The 22888-nt window shown below is 51.5% G+C and overlaps 8 protein-coding genes across 10 annotated transcripts; 5 read left to right on the top strand and 3 right to left on the bottom strand.

Annotated features, from left to right (window-relative positions):
* Positions 1-61: 61 nt before the first annotated feature.
* On the bottom strand, positions 62-847 carry IUM83_07842 (RxLR-like protein; the record flags this gene model as incomplete). The annotated part of the gene is made up of 1 exon (XM_067932171.1): positions 62-847. One exon carries the CDS (start codon positions 845-847, stop codon positions 62-64), a length of 786 nt encoding a protein of 261 aa, XP_067783141.1.
* A 144-nt stretch (positions 848-991) lies between these two features.
* On the top strand, positions 992-2067 carry IUM83_07841 (uncharacterized protein; the record flags this gene model as incomplete). Its single annotated transcript, XM_067932170.1, has 2 exons — positions 992-1027; positions 1090-2067. The coding sequence occupies 2 exons, from the start codon at positions 992-994 to the stop codon at positions 2065-2067; spliced, it is 1014 nt and encodes a 337-aa protein (XP_067782977.1).
* Positions 2068-2871: 804 nt separating this feature from the next.
* Positions 2872-3849, bottom strand: IUM83_07840 (Multidrug resistance-associated protein 1; the record flags this gene model as incomplete). Its single annotated transcript, XM_067932169.1, has 1 exon — positions 2872-3849. One exon carries the CDS (start codon positions 3847-3849, stop codon positions 2872-2874), a length of 978 nt encoding a protein of 325 aa, XP_067783142.1.
* Positions 3850-4658: 809 nt separating this feature from the next.
* On the top strand, positions 4659-5635 carry IUM83_07839 (Multidrug resistance-associated protein 1; the record flags this gene model as incomplete). The annotated part of the gene is made up of 2 exons (XM_067932168.1): positions 4659-5133; positions 5223-5635. The coding sequence occupies 2 exons, from the start codon at positions 4659-4661 to the stop codon at positions 5633-5635; spliced, it is 888 nt and encodes a 295-aa protein (XP_067783076.1).
* Positions 5636-6280: 645 nt separating this feature from the next.
* IUM83_07838 (TKL protein kinase) lies at positions 6281-9084 on the bottom strand (the record flags this gene model as incomplete). Of its 2 annotated transcripts, XM_067932167.1 has the most annotated exons (8): positions 6281-7440; positions 7527-7708; positions 7786-7854; positions 7926-8015; positions 8097-8168; positions 8258-8332; positions 8411-8533; positions 8609-9084. In XM_067932167.1, 8 exons carry the CDS (start codon positions 9082-9084, stop codon positions 6281-6283), a joined length of 2247 nt encoding a protein of 748 aa, XP_067782969.1. The 2 variants fall into 2 exon arrangements, with proteins under 2 accessions (XP_067782969.1, XP_067782970.1); XM_067932166.1 differs by lacking the exons at positions 7527-7708; positions 7926-8015 and having other exon boundaries at positions 6281-7112.
* A 2611-nt stretch (positions 9085-11695) lies between these two features.
* Positions 11696-12533, top strand: IUM83_07837 (Carbonic anhydrase; the record flags this gene model as incomplete). The annotated part of the gene is made up of 3 exons (XM_067932165.1): positions 11696-11879; positions 11951-12209; positions 12284-12533. The coding sequence occupies 3 exons, from the start codon at positions 11696-11698 to the stop codon at positions 12531-12533; spliced, it is 693 nt and encodes a 230-aa protein (XP_067783028.1).
* Positions 12534-16304: 3771 nt separating this feature from the next.
* On the top strand, positions 16305-18838 carry IUM83_07836 (TKL protein kinase; the record flags this gene model as incomplete). 2 transcript variants are annotated; one of them, XM_067932164.1, is made up of 8 exons in its annotated part: positions 16305-16546; positions 16618-16740; positions 16798-16872; positions 16941-17012; positions 17097-17186; positions 17268-17336; positions 17405-17586; positions 17655-18838. In XM_067932164.1, 8 exons carry the CDS (start codon positions 16305-16307, stop codon positions 18836-18838), a joined length of 2037 nt encoding a protein of 678 aa, XP_067782972.1. The 2 variants fall into 2 exon arrangements, with proteins under 2 accessions (XP_067782972.1, XP_067782971.1); XM_067932163.1 differs by having other exon boundaries at positions 17652-18838.
* Positions 18839-19208: 370 nt separating this feature from the next.
* On the top strand, positions 19209-22030 carry IUM83_07835 (TKL protein kinase; the record flags this gene model as incomplete). The annotated part of the gene is made up of 8 exons (XM_067932162.1): positions 19209-19735; positions 19809-19940; positions 20011-20085; positions 20172-20243; positions 20317-20406; positions 20473-20541; positions 20617-20798; positions 20877-22030. 8 exons carry the CDS (start codon positions 19209-19211, stop codon positions 22028-22030), a joined length of 2301 nt encoding a protein of 766 aa, XP_067782973.1.
* Between the last annotated feature and the right edge of the window lie 858 nt (positions 22031-22888).

Raw genomic sequence — 22888 nt, 5'->3', positions numbered from 1 at the left:
TCGACTACTTTCTCACGATACATGACCACCCAACACCAACTTCCTGCATTCCATGTCACACTTAAGGCTGCTGTTTCTTCCACGTGTAGAACCCTCGGTAGAACGGTTTGCTGGCCTTGAGCTCGTAGCAGTCCGTCTCGATCACCTGCTGGTTGTCCACATACCACCGGAACATCTCTCGGCACTGGCCCCCACCCAGCGCATTCTTCTTCTCGCCGCACCCGCGCTCCCTCGCCTCGCGCACCATGTCGTAGTAGCGTTTGCAGGTCGTGGACCCGACGTAGTCCACGTACCCCTCCCAGAACGCCTCGGAATTGGCAGTCCGACCGCACAGCTCGTCCAGCTCGTGCCGCGTGGTGTTGTACATGGTGAACACCTCGTGGCAGTAGAGCGGCCACGTGGTCTGTTTCCAGGGGCGGTGGGCGTTCGCCCCCGAGCATTCCGCGGCCGCCTTGGCTTCCGTGGCATGGAACAGGCGGCACGCGTTGTGCTGCTGCCAGACGGAGAAGTTCTCCAGAAACTTTAACGCTCGGGTTTTATCCTGCGAGCCCGCCGGTAAGTCTCCGATGCAGCGAGTGAGCGTGGCGTTATGTTGGTAGAACAAGTTGAAGCTCTCGGCGCATTTCGGGCTTTGGCCTGCGCGCGCGGGGTCACGGTTGCAGTTCTGGGTCACGAAGGCGCAGATGACCACGAAGTCGGCGCACAGATCGCGCATCTGCAGAGCCAGCGGCAGGCGCGCGCTGGGAGGCTGCACACGCGGGGCCACTGCGACTGCGTCGACGGTCTGGGCGAGGCTCAGGCGAGAGCACAGCGCCGCCAGCAGCAGCAGCGGGAGAAGAGAGCCCATACTTCGACTTGCCGGTCGGATATTTTGACCCGGAATTAATTGTGCGAGTATTATTATTTTTTAATACATTATTCTTTTAATACATGCATATCAAATATACAGGGTTCCCTGTATAACGTAATATACCAGTATTATGAGCTCAAAATGAAGAAGCACAAGTCGACGTACACCGCTCGCCGCGTAAGAAATGGTTATGTGTGGACTAGTCCTATACACTATTATAACAAAACTGCCAACTGCAGGAGGAGGCCCACAGACTCCGCCATGAGGTTCAACACCTGACGTCTGAGCTGCAGGAGATACAACTCCGCTCGTTGCCGCTTGAAGATGCGGCGCTGCTGGATACATCGGTGCTGAGTGTTTCGACGGAGAACCGACTGCTGACGTCCATTGCCAAGGACCAGCAGCTCCGAGTCGCCAGCGCGCAGTCCCTGCTGGCGGGGGCTCTGGGACCACAGGAATCCCATCCGCTGTACACGCGCATCTGTCTGACTAGAGACTGGGACGAACGCAGGGAAACGCTGATGGCAGTGCGCGAGCAGAAGCTGCGCAACGCCTACGACTTCCTCATGGCACCCGGAAGATTCGTGGACCCGGACAAGCCGCACACTTCGGACCACCGCTACGAGACGTCGGACGGGGATATCTGCGCCATGCACTTCGAGGCGATGCACTTCCCCGCGGTGGAGTCTCTGGAGAAAGTGTGGGAGGCGGTTCTGTTCCACTATAGCAACATCGAGATTGACATATCGGAGAAGCTGGGCCACACGACCGTGAGAGACGAGTACGACGCCATTGGCGGGGGCGTGAGCAACATTCGTGTCCTGTCGCAGTCTGTCAATTCCACGGTGGTGGAAAGCAGCATCGCCACATTCGCGCACTTGTTTACTGGGGGAGAAGACGGCTTTGATGGCGAGGCGGTTGCTGTGCTGGCGCTCGACTGCATCGATGAAGACGAGCTGTACCCGTATTTACCGAGTAAACGGGTTCGGCTGGATACTTCGGGTGCGATCGTGTTGACGGCTAGTAAAAGACCTGCCGGGGACTTGAATATTGAGAGGGAGCTGGTCGTGACGCTGCGACGCGCGGCAATCGTGAGACTTCACAACCCCCAGTTCCCCATTAGTGAAGTCACACTCCAGGAACTTCAGGCGGGAATTGGACGATGGGGGGACGTACTGATGAAGACAATCCGCAGCTACGTGTACGGAGCTCCGTAAAATATCTCAGCACCATGCTGCCAGGCGCTAGGAATTGGTGTCTGCGAGTCTCGCACGGTTGTCTTTTATCAGGCTTTTTGGGCAAATTAGGATCGTTGTTAAGTCTGGGTGATAAATTCAAAAGCACGATTTTGACTTCGATTCTTTGGATCCTACGGAAGATGATCCTTGCTGACATTCAACATGTAAAGCTTTTTTTTTTCGTAATATCGATATAAGTGACTAGACTACGGCTTCGCGGGGGCTGAAATAGCAGAAATAAACGATTGCATCAGTTAGAAGATACCACGACAGATTAACTGTATTTCGCAACTGCGCGCGATGCACCAGCTCTGGGTCTAAACCACAAAAACGGAAACAACTAGCTACACTAGTTTTTATAGACCTACTTAGGAGCGCCGCACTTGCGGCGCACCGCTATGAGCTCCTTGATATCTGCATAATAAATCATTAGGTAAGCACACTAATTAAAAGGGCTTATGGAAACGACGCACACACCAACATACTACCATTCTGCTGCCTGATATTGGCCTTTCGAGCGTATTCGCCTTTCAGCTCAATCTCCACTGCATGCAATCATCTCCAGGACACGCGCCAACACGGAGGAAACGACGAAGCCACAGCTATGAAACTACTGTATCAAAAATGTGACCGCTGAATTCATAAAAGGTTTAGAAAATTCATTCCCGTTACAGACATTTGATCATATGCAGTTGTGGCTAGACTTTCGCTAGCAGACCAGGCCATCTCGTAGTGCAGAGCTTAAAAGGTCTTCATCCTCCCCGAGCTTTCGGCTTGTTCGCCTTAAAAGAGGCTGTACGCGATTGCGGTCAGGGTAACGACCGCGAGGCTCGAGAAGGATATCACCGGTGCCGACGAGGTCGCCGTGGTTCCACCACTTGTGGTGGTGCCAGACGAGCCCGACGTGGTCGTGGTACCTCCGCTGCCGCTGCTGCTAGAGCTAGAGCTGTCATCACCAAGAACGGGGTCGTAGTGGAGAGACGTCTGGAAGGAAGGGAAAACCCACTGGAATGACACGCCGTCTTTATCCTCGACAACCGATGAGTTGGTGACGTTCGTCTCCTTGTCGTCTAGAATAACAATCGTTGGGGCGTCCATGAACATGGAGTCGCCCATGTCCACGCGCTCGATGGTGCTGTTTGGGCCGTGTCCTTTGGGCTTTTTCTCTGGCTTGCCCAGCTTCTTGCCGTTGGGCCCCTTTGCGTCCAGCGAAATCGCAAGCGCCAAGGAGTTGTCAGTGTTCTCGAACTTCCAACCCGTGATATCAACTGTGAATTTGAGAGCACCGGCAGGGACAGTGATTGTCTGGCTGCCATACGTCAGCGTGGCGTTGGCTTCGGGGATACTAGCGGTGAGGTTGAACAATACGCTGTCTTCTCCGACCGTGAACGTCGACACGTAGGAAGTGGAAGAAATGTTGACACCGTCAATCAGCACTGTCGTGATATTCGTCCAGCTTGCATCGGTAGTGTTGAAGTCGGTTAAAGTCAGCGTCTTGTTGGACACATCCTTGCCCGTAGAATCGAGTTCCCCGAGACTTGTGACCGTGAGGCGCATGAACTTGCCCTTCGAACAGTCACCAGTCGGACACACCTCCATCTTGGCACCAGCGTCATCGAAGTTGGCAGAGGTTTTGACGTGGTCCCGCTTGCCGGATCCAGACCCGTGGTCCGGGGGAGTGAAGTCCCTCTTGGCGGAAACCCCCGTGACGTGGGCAAGGAGGCACACGAGTGCATAGGCCGCCGGGTTGATGATCTTCATGGCTTCAACAGATTCGGTAGGCTTGTTGTCGAAGGGAGAGAAACTGTAGCAGGCAAATGCCCCTGGGTGCTTAAGTTGTTTGGTTGCTTGGTTGAGCGCTTGAAAGTGTTTTTCCGGAATGACAAAGGTTGCGAAGACCGACTAAAAGCGCACAAGCTCCAAGTCCATCATCCGCTTTACCCACAAGCGTGTCCACGTCAGGTCAGACACGAAGACCTCAACCACGCAATTGCTATTTTCACCGGTACACCAGCGACATGCTTTTATACTAGGAGATAGCTAACTGTCGGGAAGCCCTACAGGGATTATTTGAAGACAACAGGGTCATTGTTCGTGAAACGTGTTTTAGTGTCGAGCTAGTACAGTTAGGACGTAGTTCGTCCTACTGATTTTTCAGACAACTTGGAGAGATTAGGACGTCAGTTAGGACGAACTACGTCCTAACTGTACTAGCTCGACACTAAAACACGTTTCACGAACAATGACCCTGTTGTCTTCAAATAATCCCTGTAGGGCTTCCCGACAGTTAGCTATCTCCTAGTATAAAAGCATGTCGCTGGTGTACCGGTGAAAATAGCAATTGCGTGGTTGAGGTCTTCGTGTCTGACCTGACGTGGACACGCTTGTGGGTAAAGCGGATGATGGACTTGGAGCTTGTGCGCTTTTAGTCGGTCTTCGCAACCTTTGTCATTCCGGAAAAACACTTTCAAGCGCTCAACCAAGCAACCAAACAACTTAAGCACCCAGGGGCATTTGCCTGCTACAGTTTCTCTCCCTTCGACAACAAGCCTACCGAATCTGTTGAAGCCATGAAGATCATCAACCCGGCGGCCTATGCACTCGTGTGCCTCCTTGCCCACGTCACGGGGGTTTCCGCCAAGAGGGACTTCACTCCCCCGGACCACGGGTCTGGATCCGGCAAGCGGGACCACGTCAAAACCTCTGCCAACTTCGATGACGCTGGTGCCAAGATGGAGGTGTGTCCGACTGGTGACTGTTCGAAGGGCAAGTTCATGCGCCTCACGGTCACAAGTCTCGGGGAACTCGATTCTACGGGCAAGGATGTGTCCAACAAGACGCTGACTTTAACCGACTTCAACACTACCGATGCAAGCTGGACGAATATCACGACAGTGCTGATTGACGGTGTCAACATTTCTTCCACTTCCTACGTGTCGACGTTCACGGTCGGAGAAGACAGCGTATTGTTCAACCTCACCGCTAGTATCCCCGAAGCCAACGCCACGCTGACGTATGGCAGCCAGACAATCACTGTCCCTGCCGGTGCTCTCAAATTCACAGTTGATATCACGGGTTGGAAGTTCGAGAACACTGACAACTCCTTGGCGCTTGCGATTTCGCTGGACGCAAAGGGCCCAACGGCAAGAAGCTGGGCAAGCCAGAGAAAAAGCCCAAAGGACACGGCCCAAACAGCACCATCGAGCGCGTGGACATGGGCGACTCCATGTTCATGGACGCCCCAACGATTGTTATTCTAGACGACAAGGAGACGAACGTCACCAACTCATCGGTTGTCGAGGATAAAGACGGCGTGTCATTCCAGTGGGTTTTCCCTTCCTTCCAGACGTCTCTCCACTACGACCCCGTTCTTGGTGATGACAGCTCTAGCTCTAGCAGCAGCGGCAGCGGAGGTACCACGACCACGTCGGGCTCGTCTGGCACCACCACAAGTGGTGGAACCACGGCGACCTCGTCGGCACCGGTGATATCCTTCTCGAGCCTCGCGGTCGTTACCCTGACCGCAATCGCGTACAGCCTCTTTTAAGGCGAACAAGCAGAAAGTTCGGGGAGGATGAAGACCTTTTAAGCTCTGCACTACGAGGTGGCCTGGTCTGCTAGCGAAAGTCTAGCCACAACTGCATATGATCAAATGTCTGTAACGGGAATGAATTTTCTAAACCTTTTATGAATTCAGCGTACACATTTTTGATACAGTAGTTTCATAGCTGTGGCTTCGTCGTTTCCTCCGTGTTGGCGTGTGTCCTGGAGATCTGATTGCATGCTTTCGTCTGCAGTTGGATATTAACCTACTTGCGTGCGTGTGCGCCACGCCGGACCTGTTCATCAGCGGCAGCTGGGCGCTGGAGACGGGTCGAGGGCATATATAGTGAAAGGAAGCTGGTCGTGACGCTGCGACGCGCGGCATTCGTGAGACTTCACAACGTTTAACTCCCCCCTGGTGAAGACACACTCCAGGGACTTCAGGCGGGAATTGAACGATGGGGGGCGTGTTGATGACGACAATCCGCAGTTACGTGCACGGGGATCTGTAACTCAGCACCATGCTGCCAGGCGCTAGGAATTGGTATCTGCAAGTCTTGCACGGCATGTCTTTTATCAGGCTTTTTGGGCAAATAAATATGTGCTATTTGTTCGCTTATCTTCAAAACTGAGGTCGTCTCAAGCAACGCTATTCGACGTTGTTCCCCTCGTCCGAGGTCGTGACAGACCAGACACCTGACTGCAATGAGGACGAACTACGTTCGGACGCGTGGATCATGTGCTCGAGGATGACGACAATCTCGGCGGCGGTGGGGCGGTTGACCGGGTCTTTCTGCAGACAGCAGTCCGCAAGGTCCAGAATCGCCTTGGGGCAGTCGTTCGTGAAGCTGGGACGCATCTTACCCTCCGCCACCAAGCTCAAAATCTCCGCTTCCTGGATCTTCCCGCGATTCGACTTGTTCTCGTCGTTCCAGTACGGATAGTCGTCCGTGTCGATCTCTGACAGCACCACGCCGAACGAGTAGATATCGGCTGCTTCATTGTAGTCCTGGCCCAATAGAACCTCAGGAGCGATCCAGAACGAAGTGCCCACGCCGGCGGTCATGTGAGTCTCGACCAGGTAACGCATACGCGCAATGCCAAAATCGCTCAGCTTGGCCTCCAAGTACATGTTCAGCAGCACGTTTTTGGACTTGAGATCTCGATGGATGATCTTGGGCTTCAGTGTGTGAAGATACGACAATGCCTCAGCAATATGCAGCGCGATTGTGGCTTTGTGCGACTCCCACGAGAGTCGCTCACCCTTGAGCTTGTAGCCGTGTAGCACATCGCGCAGATCTCCATTGTCCATGAACTCGGTCACTGCTGACAAGTGCCTGAGATTGTCCCAGGCTACACCCACGAACTCGACGATTCGCGGATGGTACAGCACTGCCATCATGATAATCTCCTTGAGGAATTGCTCGATCTCTGCCGTGCTTGCACTGCGGTCCGGACGAATTTTCTTGATGGCGACACGCCTACCGTTGTATTCGCCCATGAACACCAGGCCGAAGCCGCCTTTGCTGACACACTTTCCCATCTTCAGCAGCTTGTGGTCAAGGCGGTTCGTGACTATGACGGGGTCGTTCAAGTACACTGGATCCACTTGTACTTGCGTATCATCAAAGTCGAGCGTGTCGCCAAACTCCTGTGAATAGAAGTCGTCCTTTGACGACGACATGCGCTGACCCTTCTTGTGTGAAAAGTATCGCCAGAACACAATTGCGGCAACAGCGACCACAATCACACAGCCTCCAGCAACTAAGCCGATTAGAAGCGAATTCGAGCCGCCTGACGATGTTGTTTCTGTTAAAAGTATCGAGAACCACAGCATACAACAGTGAGTGCACCGCGTAACGACGATGACTAGAGACTAACGTGCTCAAACGTACCAGTCGTCGAGCTGCTTCCATCAGACACGCAAAAGGTTCGATTGTGGGCAGTTTGCCACGTGCCGTCCGCGCAAGTAGCAGACTCGTCTGGAAGATCCGAATCAAACGCTACCAAAGCCTGGATTGCACTAAACACCGTCGAACTGATGTTGAAATCCGTGATGTCGTTCTCCGCGATGTATCTGTGAATGGAATCGAATAGCGGTGGATATTTTGTCAGATCAACGGCTCAAACTACTTTCCAAAGCCCAAGACTTACAGTTCCTGCAAGTTGTCGACGTTGAAGACCACAGTTGGAAAGGTTGAAATACTGTTGTTTGTCAGGTTTCTATTCACAGCATAGACCCATTTGCACGTTAGTATCCGGTTAGCGAGTTCCATTGCCAATGTAGTACTTACAAAACTTCGACAGCGCAAAACTGACTCGAACAAGAGTGAGCGATGGATGATCCGACGTACGCAGCCGTCAGGTGGTTTGAAGACATATCCCTGCAGTACAGTAGAGACACACATTACAGAAGTATGGTGAGTCTCCGCGCTACTGCGTAGTTTATGGCGGCCAGAACGTACAAGTACTGCACGTTGTCCAGCCCGTCGAAGAAATTGAATCCAAACTTGATCATGTTGCAGTTCCGCAGCGTACTGCATAAACAAACATTAAACACACAACAAAGAATCAGCAACGCCTCATCTTCATCTAAGTACCCAAACATTCACCATCAAAGCCTTACATGTTGAGCGTCGTGGACGGGTAAAACGTGGAGGCTGTCTGTGTGATCGACGACATGTCAATATTCTCCAGGGATCTGATCCAACAAAATACCATCGCCATCAATACCAACTCTCGCCAGCAAACACATCCAGCTCAAATAATAACCACCTACACTGTCGTTATCGCGATGGATCCGTCCTTCACGGTCGCAATCGGCAGGGTAGAGCCCGGCAAGTCCTCGTCCTGCGGCACGAACGTGATTGTCTGGGGGTACGTCCCCTCCCCGATGATTCTCCTGCAACCACCCACGATCAGCCTCTCTGTCTGCACTAAAAACGTGACCACCATGCCACTAAATCACTAAACTCACAGCGTCGTGAGGCTGGAGGGCACGAGCAGCGTGCGGATCGAGTCAATGGCCAGCACGTCCGCAGACGTGAGCGCGGTCGGGTAGCTGTCGCTTCCCTCGTCCGTCCGGAGCGTGACGTGGAACTCCCACGCGTCGACGTCCGAGTAGCCGGAGGACAGGCACGAGCACGAGGCGTTGACGGCCGTGAAGATGTCGGGGCAGCCGCCGTTCGGCGTCGCCTCTTCCGTGCGGCGCTGCACCGACGGCACCCCGTAGCACATGACGTCGCTGCTCGAGAGGTTGTTGAGCGCCGAGTTGACCCCGACGGCCAGCTGCGTCTCGTTGTCGTCAAAGTTGTCGGTGAACCATTCCTGCGCCAAGGTCTCCGCTGTGGTGACGGTAGTCGCCGTGGAAATGGAGGAGGAGCTCTGCACGATGCTACCGACAGTATACAGTGCGTGAGCAGCCAGCAGACGCATCCATCTCGACCGTGCCATGCCGGGCGAGATATCTCAAGTGTTCGAACGTCACTCGCTAGTCGACACACCTGAATGCCAAGTGAGACCTGACTGACTCGAGGTAGTGTCGGTAGCCAGCAGCCAATCAGCGAATTTAGCGCGGGTCGAAATTCCAGCCGTATCAGAAATTGTGAAATTAGGCGCTGAAGTGCGCGAGAACAAGTTCATGCTGGCTGGCGGTTTTAGCTCATATCGCTGCACGACACAGAGCGCGAATCTTAGGCGCACGCGAGTACAGCGCTACCGTGTACTGCTGGCATTTACATGCAGCGTCGTGCGGTAATCTGAAGCGGCTCGGAGGCTTGGAATAAGATTCCAGCGAAGTGGCTTCATCGACGAGGGAAACGACCACTGCGCTCAGCCAACGCTGCCCACTTCAAGATTCACATCCTCGCTGCAAATGACTGACTGCGACGGGATTGCGAGGTGGCATTGTCCGGTATATAAAACCTGTGATTGTACCCCCTCCCTTTAATTGTACCCCGCCCCAGAATTTTTAAGCAATTGCGTGGGACCGGACCCCCTCCCTGTTTTACTACCACATCTCGTATTCAAATTATCAAAATTATCAGATGATCGTAGACGTCATAAGCTAGAATCAACTTTGGCGCTTAACAAGGTCTCGCCGGTTTGGTTCGATCTCTCTCATTGTCAAATTTGAGTCGTGACAATGAAGCGCAAGTTCGCCGTGGAAGAGAAGTTGCAGACTACGCGTGGCTCAGGCCTCTCAAGGACCACATTGTGCCACACACTGATGAGTGGAAAATGAGCGGCAACCAGTACACTCGTGGTGGTAACGTGAAAGGACCGGGAAACGGTGTGGTTCGAAGCTGGCTGACCCGTGCTCGGAACGCTATGCCCAACGAGACCATTATCACAAGCTTCCGCCGTTGTTTCCTCGGAGCGGCTGATCAATTGTCTCTCACCACGCACTCCATTTACGGAGAGGCTTTTGTGGCTTTGCTGGCTGAACATCGCGCGGCTGCATCTACCAACGACGATGTAGTTGTGGAAGCTGAAAACAGCAGCGAGTCTGAAGATGGCGACGCGTTCATTAACATCATCGGAGAGGCTGAACTCTAAGCAAGCACATGCGACTTTTAGGACTCTTCCTAAATCGACTCTCACTTGAGTACCATGTCTCCATGCCTTTAATAGTACCCCACCTGCAGTAGTACAGGTACCCCCATCCTAGCAGTGGGTTACTAACGCAGTGCCCCATGGGGTATAATAACACGTTTTACAGCACCAGCATTACTAACTTAATACTTAGTACTACTAAGTGCTCCGCATTTCACACGCCCATTATTGTCGAGCTGAACTGTGGGTACCGAGGTAGCGCGTGCACCATCATAGTAGGCGACTAGTGGAATGCGCGCCTTCCGCGGAACAATGCTGTGGTCGCAGTCCCCCGCGTTTCTATATGTCGAGATTTGTCGTGGTCGCAGCACGGGGCCTGGCTCACAGCGGAGCTGTATAACATTTATAGAATAATACTTTAACGTTATGGTGGCGAATGGTTCTTTCGGGAAACACAAGCTTACGAGACGTACTGTACCATTGATGAATAATACTCAACAAACTTCTGAAAGTGAGGGAGACTTCGTGTTGTAACGAAAAGTCAAGCGCGCTATTTGTATTCTCGTAGAGAGCAAGTATTTTTAAAACGAAGCACAATGATACGAACTTGTGCAAGGTTTTATTAATTAAGATACGCAATTTATGCTATGCCATTGCCATCCGCAGCTGAGACAGATCAACCGCACCGGGCCCGGTACATCCTCACACTCCGAGTGAGGGTCTGTTCTTACTATGCGAGTGAATCCGCCTCTGTCGTTCTGTCTCGAACTCCAACGGGCGGCAGCGATGTCTGTCGATCGAACAAGCGACAGTCTGTGCATTTATCCGGATCTGGTACTCGATCGGAGGTCGGCAAAATTGACGCCATAAAGATTATGCGCCCGAATATTTTTTCTCGTTGTACAGTACTACATGTAGTACGGTACACCATGCAACACGCTTTGGAACAAGGGGCTTGCTCTATGACTCAAATGCTGCGGATTAAAACGCAGACGACCCGACGGTGAAGCAAAAGTGCAAGCAACGTTTGGTATTTTCAATCGAGCAACCGAACGTCGCACTTGCAAAAAAACGAAGAGCTCGATGCCTAATTTTACTAACGTCACCCAGAAAACGTCGGCGTCAAATCAACGTCTGGTATCTAAAACTTGTACATGTACCAGTGTACTGGAAACGGTCTTTCACTACATAATCCGTAGGGACCACCGGGCGGGCTTGATTTGCCTCCCTAACGTTTCTAACATTTCACGCTGGCGAACCCGTCGTTGCTTGTCTTGCGTGGCTAGGATGCCTAGTTGCTTGCTCGAGCCGTTCGTTTTCGGGCTCACCCTTCACTAGCTCGTCATTCTCAATTTGCTCTCATCGAAGCAAATCTACCACCACCACCACGACAACAATGCAGTTCTTCGCCATCACTACTGCGCTATTCGCCTGCGCTCTGTCAACCACACCTGTCGCCGCTGACGGTGTGGGGAGTGCTGCTTGGGGGTACAAACACAACGATTCAACCATGGCCAGCCCCGAGCAATGGTCGGAGCACTACCCGACGTGCGGTGGGTCGAAGCAGTCACCCATTGACATCGAGGTGTCCGGTGGAAGCAACCCGGAGCCACGCTCGCTCAAGTTCAGCGGTGAGTGCACAGACTACAACCTCACCCAGTCCGACGAAGCGTTTAAGGCCTCTGTGAACGGCGGTACGTACACGACTAGAGTGTAAATATTATCAGCAATAGTCGGGGTTGTCTAACAGTTTTTGTGCCAATAGGTTCCTGTGCGGTGTCTGCGAACAATGCGTCATACAACATGCTGCAATTTCACATGCACACCCCGTCGGATCACACGCTGAATGGCGAGCACCTCGATGGAGAAGTTCACTTTGTGCACAGCAACACAAATGGTTCTGCCGTGCTCGTTGTCGGTGTCTTTTTCCAGGCTGTCACCGAAGGCAAAACCGACGCCTGGGTGGCCTCCGTCCTGGATGCGCTCGACACTGTCAGCATGAACACGACGGTGCCCATGTCGATGTAAGTTTGCTCTTAGCTTCTCCTGGATCATTAATGCGTGACGCAAACTCACATCACGTTCTTGTTGTACACAGTACGTCGTACGCTGACCTGGTTAACGCTGCCGCCGACGCCCACGGAGTGTTCAACTACCCCGGAAGTCTCACCACCCCGCCATGCAGTGAGATCGTAGACTGGTGGGTTGTGAAACAGCCCGTCAAACTCTCCACAACGGACCTCGCCCGCCTGCAGTCACAGCTCAGGGAGATCCCCATCACGGACGACGGCAACAACTCGCGTCCGGTACACCCGCTTAATGGCCGTGTCGTCACAGCGTACCTCTGAGTTCCTAGAGCCACTTCCCGCCTACAGTTCAATAGAGAACACCCGCATGATTTGCCTTGAGACGTGCCTTGCTTGCTTGAGCGCGGCCAGCGGCCGCCCTCCTCATATCTATGCCTCCATGTCAGCGACATCGTCAAAACGCATGCAACGCTCGATTTCTTTTAGATTTAAAAAAACATGCATGCATTTCCAGGAAGAACTGAAATGCTCGACACCTCGCTAACAGCGCGCGGACGAAGCTAGCGCCATGCTTGCGCCGTTTTGAGAGGGCGATGGGGATTGCGGTATGCTTACCGAACGATGCTCGGGACAGAACAGCAAAACAGTGCTTTTGTGCGCGCAAAAACGTCGTCGTTGTGCCTCCACAGCTTGCCTCGGTACGCCTAGTGTACTCTACGAAGAGCGGAACGGGAAGGCCACAGGGTAACGTTGGCAACACGGTTGGCGTAGCTTCAAGCTTTAATCGGTATTAATACATGTAACGTCTCGCCAAAGTTTCCTGCCGGCTGGAGGGCATAGCCAACACCTTGGGAAGAGTGAACCGCATTCTTTGTGTTACAGCACATCAGTAAGATTGCGGAGATTCCCTCTCAAGCAACACTATGCGCACAGTCCGAGCAAGCGAGATCATTGAACGCACGCAGCTAGGCTTCGTATTTTAAGTACAGTAATAAGTAAGATTTATTACTGTATCGCCGTCACGCTTCATGCACTTACCACTAGCACGATATAAATGGCGATTGCAGTTTATCGCAAGAACCCCTTGGAAGTTTATACTACCTGTAGTCACTTCTAACCACCACTAACGTATTCAAGAAGTGTTTTGGCGAGTAGCACTGCAATTTCGGCGGTAATCAAAATAGTTGAGGCACTGTCATCGCTCCGTTCGCTGCTGTGATGACATTGTCGTCGGTCTGGTAGCCCTTTTCGTGATTGTGGATATAGCCATGAATCAAACCCGAAAACTCTCAATCATCTTCAACATCGAGGCACATCAAGAGTTATATCTTTACAGTCCGATCTCACATCATTTTGAAGGCCGTTTTGTCGGTGCAGCACGGCAAAAGCTCCCCTGGCCCCACGAGAAATGAACAATTCCACGTGCCTGGTTGTTTATGACCGACGCTGGCCGGGTTTCCCTGTGCGACGTCGGAAACGCAAATCGCAGAATGGGCACCATCGCAAGCAAATTGTGGTGCTCTGCATTGTTTCCATGTCTTGCCTCCCTGCAGTACATGTATTGCTGTAAACCCTGAGCTCCAACCTCGTCCCTACAGGAGAGGTGATTCTCGTTCGAGTCGTGATTTTAATCAATAAAGAAGCCGTCATTCCCTAATTTACCGACTACCTTCGACAGCAACAGCACCCGTACCATTTAACAATGAAGTTCATCGCACCCGCCTCGACTGTCGTGGCAGCTTGGGCACTTGTTGCTTCGGCTGTTGCTGCTGATAAAACGAAAGGCGATCCGTGGAGTTACAAAACGAACGACACGACTATGGCTGTCCCACCTCAGTGGGGTGACCACTACCCTCACTGCAACGACACTAGTCAGTCGCCCACCGACATTGTGTCTTCGGATACCAAGCAGAGCATAAAGGTGAAGAGCACGCTCCGTTTCAAAGGATACTGCGCCTCTTTCAACCTCACCCAGACCGAGGAGGGTCTCAAGGCGGAGCAGTGCTCGGAAAATAACATATAAAATTGAATTGATTTTTGAAAAAAAACGCGTAACAAGTTACGGCAATACATCGATCATCAATAGATATTGCAATAAATATAAAAATTGTTTGGGTCGAAACGGTGTAATCATTGTGAACCGCTCCACCAAACATTGCGCTTGAGGTCCTAGTATCACACCTGCGATTGGGTAGGAACACTGCCGGACACTAGTCAACTATAAAAATGAGGTTGTCCACACGATCGGAAGGAGAAATTGGCGAGTTTCATCGGTGTTAGTCGTTCGATGCGGACCACGAAGATACTCACACCTTGAAAAGCACAGTACATTTATTATGGCTACAATTTCATATTTTACGGAAATCTCGTTCACCCAATAATAAATTATTCCGTCAATACAATACTATAATTATTGTATTAATATTATTTTTCCCGAGCACTGTGTACTGGTGGGGTTATGCCAGATAAATGAAGTGAGTATCTCAATCCTATTGTTCCTTTAGAGTCGCTCACACGGCAAGTAAATCGCGTGTACAGAGTTGTCGTTCGACCTAAAACACGATATCGCGTACAGACATAGAGGCTCGTTGCAGTAGCTGTGGTAGACACGGCACGCCGAGAATTAAAGGGCTCTTACCCACCATCAGTGACCTGCAGATGTCGCAGTGCATCTCACTACCGATCTTGAGGGGAAAGATGCTGCTGTGGTGGACATTAGGTTGTATGCGCGCGAATTTTGCTCTAGGGCAATAATGAATTGTCAATATATAACTAACCAAGTTATCATCAGCAATAATAGTTGCAGCAACAATTTTCAGCTCGAACAATCAATGATTGTCAATCATGAAGTATGGATCCAATAACGAAATAGAGTCACAATATTTTGGCAAATAATTCATATATTTTAAATAAATCAATACGGACAATTATTTATTCATATGGAATTATTTAATATATCAAATTATGGATCAAATATATTATGTATAAAGTTACAATTGAAATTTTTGTATCAAAATGAAACAAGAATAATTGCTTCGGGCATTAAGCTCCCAGGAAGTGGATTTACAGGTGTGGTTTCCTGGGCAGTTTAACCCTTTCGAACTCGGGGCGTCTCAAGCCTCGGTTGGTACTCAACGTGAGTGGAGGAGCATTCAATCACGCTACACAGTTCACGAAGTCAAAAGCGTTTAATGATCACTTGCAACAAAACGATATGCACCATAATCGTTTGCATTGTCGACCGGTACAAGCCGGATACCATGTGAGGCTGCCGACATACGACAGCGCCTAGAGCTATCTGGTGCATGGCGTGGGTGTATGGCAGAGAAGTGAGTGTTTAAGGGCGTTAAATAGAGCAGCACCGAACTGATACTACTAGCAGTGCGCTACAATTATAATTGTGAAACCAAAAGATGATGGAGTCGTGCATGTAGTGTATGTGCGCTCCACAAAAGGACTACACACGCAAAGAGGCCATTCTGCTTCGTCTCAAGTTTTACGACAATCCACAGCTTTTTGCGCTTTACTTGGAATAATACATACTCAGTAGAGGCTTATTTTGTTTGTAGACGCCAGCAGGTTTAGTGCGAATAGGGAATTCGCTGTGGCTTGGGGACAAGATGGTTAGGATTGTTTTGGAGGTACCGCTCGACATGCGCAATGGAGGAAGTGACCACTTGGTTTGCTCGGCTGCCCTCCCTATACCTTTTTGCCCTACAACAACAGGCATGCAACGGCAGAGCCTCACCGCAAGTCTACTTGGTTATCAGTACGAAACTCGTTGCGATGGAAACCCCACCGAGAAGGCGTAGAAAGCTTGTGGTGGTAGCTGTCGTGGCGTTTATCTATCAGGCGATCGAAGTGTGTAGTGCGTTGAGGTCGATTTCTGCGGATCATACAACCTCCTCTTCGTCAGAAGCATGGTCGTCTTCCAGTGGGTCCGAAGTTGGTTTTGTCCCTGTTACAACTGTAGCCGAGGAGTTGGCCCAAGAATGGTTTACCGAAAACTTTTGGGACAATGTGACGCAGTTGGCGGTTGGCGTGGACTCTAGCCTGAAGAACTTGACCAGCAGCGATGTAATTTGCGACGGCATGCCGTCGCTCCAGCGACGTTCGGATGAAACACTGCCCAACTTTGGCTGTCCTGACATTTTCACGGCGATTGACGCGTCGTGCTCGTGTCTGATGAGTGGCTACAACAACACTGACACTTGGGAATTTCGAGTAGCACAGCGAAGTATCAACAGCAAGTATCCGGCAAAACTCACTTCGACGGATGTTCTTCAAGTCGATGCTATCAGAACGATGCTGGTACCGCCAACTCTCAAAACGCTGTATGTTTGTGCACCCGTCTCCGTGTGCATCCATCCTTCTGCATTAAGCTAACGAAATAACGTGCATGCAGTCGCATAATCGGAGATGGAAGTTCCCCACAAGACATCCAATTCGCGCCGGAGGATAGGCGCGTTCCTGGCACTACATTACCCGTTGCTATCAGCCCCAACAACTCAATCTCTGTCTCTGCTGTGTGAGTATTTCCTTCGTGGTCTATTTGTACGCACCTGCACTAACTCGTCGATTACAGAGAAATTATCAACATCAACATGTTTTCCATCACGCTTTCTGCGTCTTCCTTTCTGCCGCCAACAACAACCAATCTGTACGTGGAGATCGAAGTAGACACCATGAAACACGGGCTAACACTCTCCCTTTCGTCCCAACTACCAGTACGTTGCGGAACTGCAACTTGTTCGGCTTTGGCTTCCATTTCTTCGACGGAGTGGTAGGGTTGAAGTATTTGTAAGTATGCTCAGCCCGCATATTTTTCTTATGAGGCCATTATGCGCGGTGCTAATTCTTTCTTGCGGTTTAATACGTGAGCAGGGATATGTCTTCAAATTCGTTAACTGTTCCATACGCTGGATCAACTTCCCAAAGCAGTTGCTCCAACGAGTTTTGTGGGATTGAAACACTGTACGCCCTCAACTTACTGCAAAAAACGCGTCTGGATCAGGGCTAATAGTATTTTGTATGCTCTTGATTTGACCTTTGCAGGAATCTCACAAACAACAGTTTGACAGCGTTCCCTACGGTGGTTTTCAACATCGACAGCCTACAGGAGCTGTACGTGTTTTGTGTGTGTGACAACACGGACTTTATTGTCTGACATCACGCCATTATCTCTGGTCCAGTTACATCGCTCAGAACGACATCACGGACTTTAACATCACCAACTCAACTTTCAACGCTATCCAGGACTTAGCCGCCTTCGAGTCCGACCAACCTGATCCATCCGCTACCTGTCCGTGTGGAACGTGGCAGACAGCGCACAACTCGTTATTTTGCGTTGCGAATAGCACATTTGCGACTCCAGGTACGACTGTGTCATCCTGCTCAAAGATGTATCGGTACAACTGACGTTTCTTGGTTATTATCCAGAAGAGACAAGCGCAGGGACGTGCACCCAATGCACACTTTACGTGGGGATCGTCGGCGGGTGTGTAGTGGTGGCTCTTGTGGTGTTGCTGCTGTGGCAACGAGCGCGCATGCGTCAACAGACCTCTTTGCCCTCAGCAGAGTCCTCGCCCTCGAGCTACTACCTTGCTAGAAGCGGAGTAGAGACTGCGAACTTTCAGTCGTCCGACAAAACCTCCACCGATGCATTGCTGGAAGATCCCATAATCGTCACGAACCGGATCAGCTACAAGGAGATCAAGCTCGGCAAGTGCCTCAGCAGAGGCGGCTTCGGCCTGGTGTTTGTCGGCCAATATAAGGGCCGCCAGGTTGCCGTGAAGAAGATCCGCCCCGACCGCAGCCTCGACCCTAAGGACGTCAAGGCCTTCCTGAAAGAGATCATCCTCATGGCGGAGCTGCGCCACCCTCGCATCGTGGAGTTCGTCGGCGTGGCTTGGGACAACCTCAAACATCTATCCGCCGTGTCCGAGTTCATGGAGGGTGGAGACCTTCGACACGTGCTGCGAAGCTTCAAGCGTCAGGGCAGTTCGTTGTCATGGCGGGGCCACAAAGCGCTGATCTCACTGCATGTCGCCGAAGCAATGCAGTACCTGCACTCGCACAGCCCCAAGGTGATCCACCGCGACCTCAAGTCCAAGAACGTGCTGCTCAACCGACACTTGGAAGCAAAGCTGACGGACTTCGGCGTGTCCCGAACGCAGTACTTGGTGCAGACCCACGCCATGACTGCTGGCATCGGCACGTCCTTCTGGATCGCGCCCGAGGTTCTCCTTGGCCGCGACTACAATGAGCAGGCCGACATCTACTCGTTCGGCGTGGTGCTGTCGGAGATCGACACGGACGACTACCCGTACTGGAACGACACAAACCGCGACGGTGCGCGCGGCAAACTCGAGGAAGCCGACATCCTGCGGCAGGTCGCCAAAGGCACCAAACGGCCGCAGTTCTCGGCCAACTGCCCCGCTGGGATCATGCTGCTGGCGGAGAGCTGCCTGCAGAAGAACCCCGAGGACCGACCGACTGCAGCAAATATCGTCGAAACGCTCCAGCAGCTTTTGAGCTCGAGCCTCGCGCCGAGTCTGTCGGACTCGGAGCCGACCGTGGCCCCGGGCTCCGCCTGGACTGAGACTGAAATGGGCTCTAGATCATAGATGTATGTGCAAGTGAAGTGCACGATAGTGCCAATGTCAATAGAGAACTACTTGTCGTCGTGGACAACTTCGAGATCGAGGACGTTTCTGCGCCGCCACCGAAAGCTGCGGAGCCGGTGGTGACCAAGACAGTAGCACGCGCCTAGTATAATATCTCTGCTTGAGCGAAAGCCAGACGGGATATCCCACCTCCTCTATGCTATCGGTCCAGCGGAGACCGAGACGCTCTCTGGCCGTCGAACCGATATGCGGTGGGTACTCACGCGTCAAAGCAGACTCGCGTCCGGACTTCTCCACCCGGTAGATTGATAGTCGACCGTCCTTGGAACAGTGCGCAATAGTCGCCGCAGGAGGCAGAGCAGGCAGTTCCATGCGGGTGCATGGTGTCCGTCCCTGCTGCTTCGTGGCACTTTGCTGGGCCTTGTGGCTCTGGAGCGCAGCAGCTCAGAGCTCATCGTCGTCGTCGTCGTCTTCTTCGTTGTCGTCGTCGGACTCGAGTTCGTCGAATGGGACGCAGGCTGGCGACGAGACCAAGGCGGAGACGCTGGCCCAAGAATGGTTCGAGGCCAACTCGGACGCGAACGTGACGTACCTGGCGGTCGGGGTGAACTCGGCGCTGTCGAACATCACTGGGGGCGACGTTATATGCGGCGAGGGCGTGCCGTCGCTGCAGCGGCGGACGCCCGAAGAGCTGCCGAACAATGGCTGCCCGGCCATCTTCACGGCTCTGAATGGGTCCTGCACGTGTCTGACCGGCTATAAAGACTCGGATTCCTGGGAGTTCTTCGTGACCGCGAGGACCACGGAGGACGAGTACCCGCTCACAATGAACGCGACGGATGTGCTGCCGATCGACATGATTCGGACGCTCTTGATCCCGTCGACCGTCGTGTCAATGTAAGTTGAAGCTTTTGAACTCGGTTTCGGAGATGAACACTCACTGAGCTGACGCTTACGTTTGGCATCGTAGATCGATCACAGGCGTAGGGGACGAGCCTCAGCCCATCACGTTCGTGCCGCAAGATGTCGACTTACCGGGATCCGATATTCCGATCGCTGTGAATGATGCGGATACCAGTGACGCCACCTCCATTACTGCAGTGTGAGCGCAGCTATCTGTGCGTTTGTTGCATTTGTTTGGACCCCAAGCTAAAGTTTTTGCTGCTATGTAGGCGCCTAGAAAATATCGACATGTCATCCATCGTGCTGAACGTCGGCTACTTCTTCCCAACAACTACTCTGAACTTGTACGGTGTAGGTCTCTGTTGAGTTGTATGCACTGCGAGACATTGTGGGCTAATGCTATACCTTATGTGGTGTTGGCTTGACGCAGAACGATGCGCAATTGTGGCTTAGAAAAGTTTGGCTACGATTTTTTTCAAGGGCTCAACTCCGTCGAGTACCTGTGCGTACCATACTTAGGTGTGAAAGTGGTTGAAGGCTAATATGTTGCTTGTGTGTTTGAAAATGACGAGCAGCGATTTTTCAGAAAATAACCTTGCTACGGCGTATGCTGGTAACACGATCGGCAATACGTGTACGACTCAATTTTGCGCTGTTCAGATTCTGTAAGTGTTTCATCGCCTCCACCTACTTCGCTTGAACACTAACACTGTATCGTTACTATTTGCCAGGAATCTAACTGGAAACGTGCTGACAAGCTTTCCATCGGTTGTCTTTAACCTCGACGACCTCAGTGAGTTGTAAGAAACTGTCCTTCCGTGGGATAAATGGCTGGGTGATCAGTAGCTGACATTTGTTCGTCTTCTGACTAACAGATATATTCGCAACAACAACATTACAGACTTCAACGTCAGCGCTTCAATCTTCACTTCTATCTTAGCTCTCCGAGCATACGAGTCGGACGAACCAGACAAATCCGCTACATGCACAGGTGGCGCGTGGCAAACCGCACATAATGTCACGTTTTGTGTCCTTGATGCCTCCACTGCGACAACGGGTACGTTGCGGTATCAAGTCTCTATGTGCTGAAATTCATGTTTGTCTTAACTTCTAATTTCGTGCACTCTTTCCCAAGATTCATCAAGTGGCACCAGTTTTCTAGTCTACGTTGCGATTGCAGCTGGAGTCGTCGTAGTGGTACTCTTGGTCACCTTTGTGTGGATGAAATGGGGCCCTCGATCGGATTTGGAGCGTCTGTCCTCTTCCCCAAAGAACGATAGCACCGGAGCGTCTCACATGGACGAAACAAGGCAGGAAGTAAGTCGTGCTCTCCTTGAGGACCCTGTGATCGTGACCAACCGAATCGAATACAGGCAGCTGAGACTTGGCAAGTGCATCAGCAAAGGAGGGTTTGGATTGGTGTTCACTGGAGAATACAAAGGTCGTCGTGTTGCCATTAAGAAGATTCGTCCAGACCGCAGCGGAGACGTATCGGAAATTGACGTGTTTCTGAAGGAGATCATTATGATGGCGGTACTTTATCATCCGCGGATCGTCGAGTTTATCGGTGTCGCCTGGGATAACTTGCGTCACCTTGCAGCGGTAACCGAGTTCATGGACAATGGCGATCTTCGAGAAGTATTGTACACTTTCAAGGAACGGGGCTCACCATTGTCATGGGAAACACACAAAACTGCTTTTGCGCTGCATATTGCTGAGGCACTAACTTACTTGCATTCTCAGCACCCGAAAGTAATTCACCGCGATCTCAAGTCGAAGAATGTGCTACTGAACTTGTACTACGAGGCGAAGCTGAGCGACTTTGGTATTTCACGCATGCGGTACGACATTGAAACTCACATGACAGCAGGAGTGGGTACATCATTTTGGATTGCACCCGAAGTTCTTCTCGGTCGCGATTACGATGAACGTGCAGACATTTATTCGTTTGGCGTGGTTCTCTCCGAGATCGACACGAATGACTATCCATACTGGAACGACAACAACCCGAACGCAGTTCGTGGCAAAATGCAGGAGGCAGAAATCTTGAACCAGGTTGCTATGGGCCAAATGCGGCCAGAGTTTTCGATTGATTGCCCAGAGGAGATATTAGCATTGGCAGATGCCTGCTTGCAGAAAACCCCTCAAAATCGCCCGACCGCCGCGGAGATCGTGGGCATTATTCAGAATTTGATGCATCCTTCGCGCAGCAGACAATCATCGCAAGACATGTCTGACGACTCGGGATCTATTTGGTCGGTTCAAAGTCCAAGTAATATCATTCTGTAATGGATCGACAAGGGGGTACCTGGTCTGCTGAGTTCCTTGAAATTCGGCGAATATAATATAACGGAGAATTATCTCTGATGAAGAATTTTTTGTGTTACTAGGCTGACGTCGAAACACAGAGTACTCAAGTCTTATCTCTTAATTCGGGCAGCGGCATACAAGTCGCAGGGCATTTTTGTAACACGGAGGAAATTGAGTGCCCGGTCTCAAGCGAAACCCTTTTTTGGGAACGAATTCTAGTCGAAACTGCACTCTCGAAATACTAAACAACAAGTTGGAGCAGTTCGTTCACAGCTTGAACGACCTGGCTGGCTAGAAGAGAGGCGTTATGAATAGGGTGCGAATTGGGTTTAGCGTCTTGCAACGGTTGCCACGTTTTGAGATTGGGTGCTGTAGTCTACGTGTACTAGCGCTTAGCTTTGCAGCTGAACAAGGGGCGTATCAGAATAGTGCAAGAACTTAACTTAAAAGCATGTCCCCGTGGTCTTTTTCAGACTACATTTGCGCGAGTAACCTTCCCAACGTCTCGCATGTCCAAACAAAAGTGAACGCTGCTGGTCGCTGTGTTGCCCACTATTGTTAGGATTCGAAGTCCTAAAATATTGCTATCAGTAGGGAACAGATAGAGCACGCGACGTAGGATGCGAGCCCCTCACATCTCGTGCGTTACTAGGATGGCATTAGTCTCTGGTACAATGCAATAATCGGGTTGGGCACTCGCAACTAAAAGTGAATGGTTTTCCCGTTTCAGTATAATTAATAGCGCTGGGTGCTTAGCCAAAATGCAACGACCACCCGCTTCCAATCCACCGGAGCACCGGATCCCACAAAGAGGTATAGCAGTGGGGCCATTTCTAG

The sequence above is a fragment of the Phytophthora cinnamomi genome (genome assembly GCF_018691715.1).
Source record: "Phytophthora cinnamomi strain GKB4 chromosome Unknown Contig102, whole genome shotgun sequence".
NCBI classification, from domain to species: domain Eukaryota; phylum Oomycota; class Peronosporomycetes; order Peronosporales; family Peronosporaceae; genus Phytophthora; species Phytophthora cinnamomi.
The sequence above is the reverse complement of the archived record's forward strand: the minus strand, read 5'-3'. Positions and strand labels throughout refer to the sequence as shown.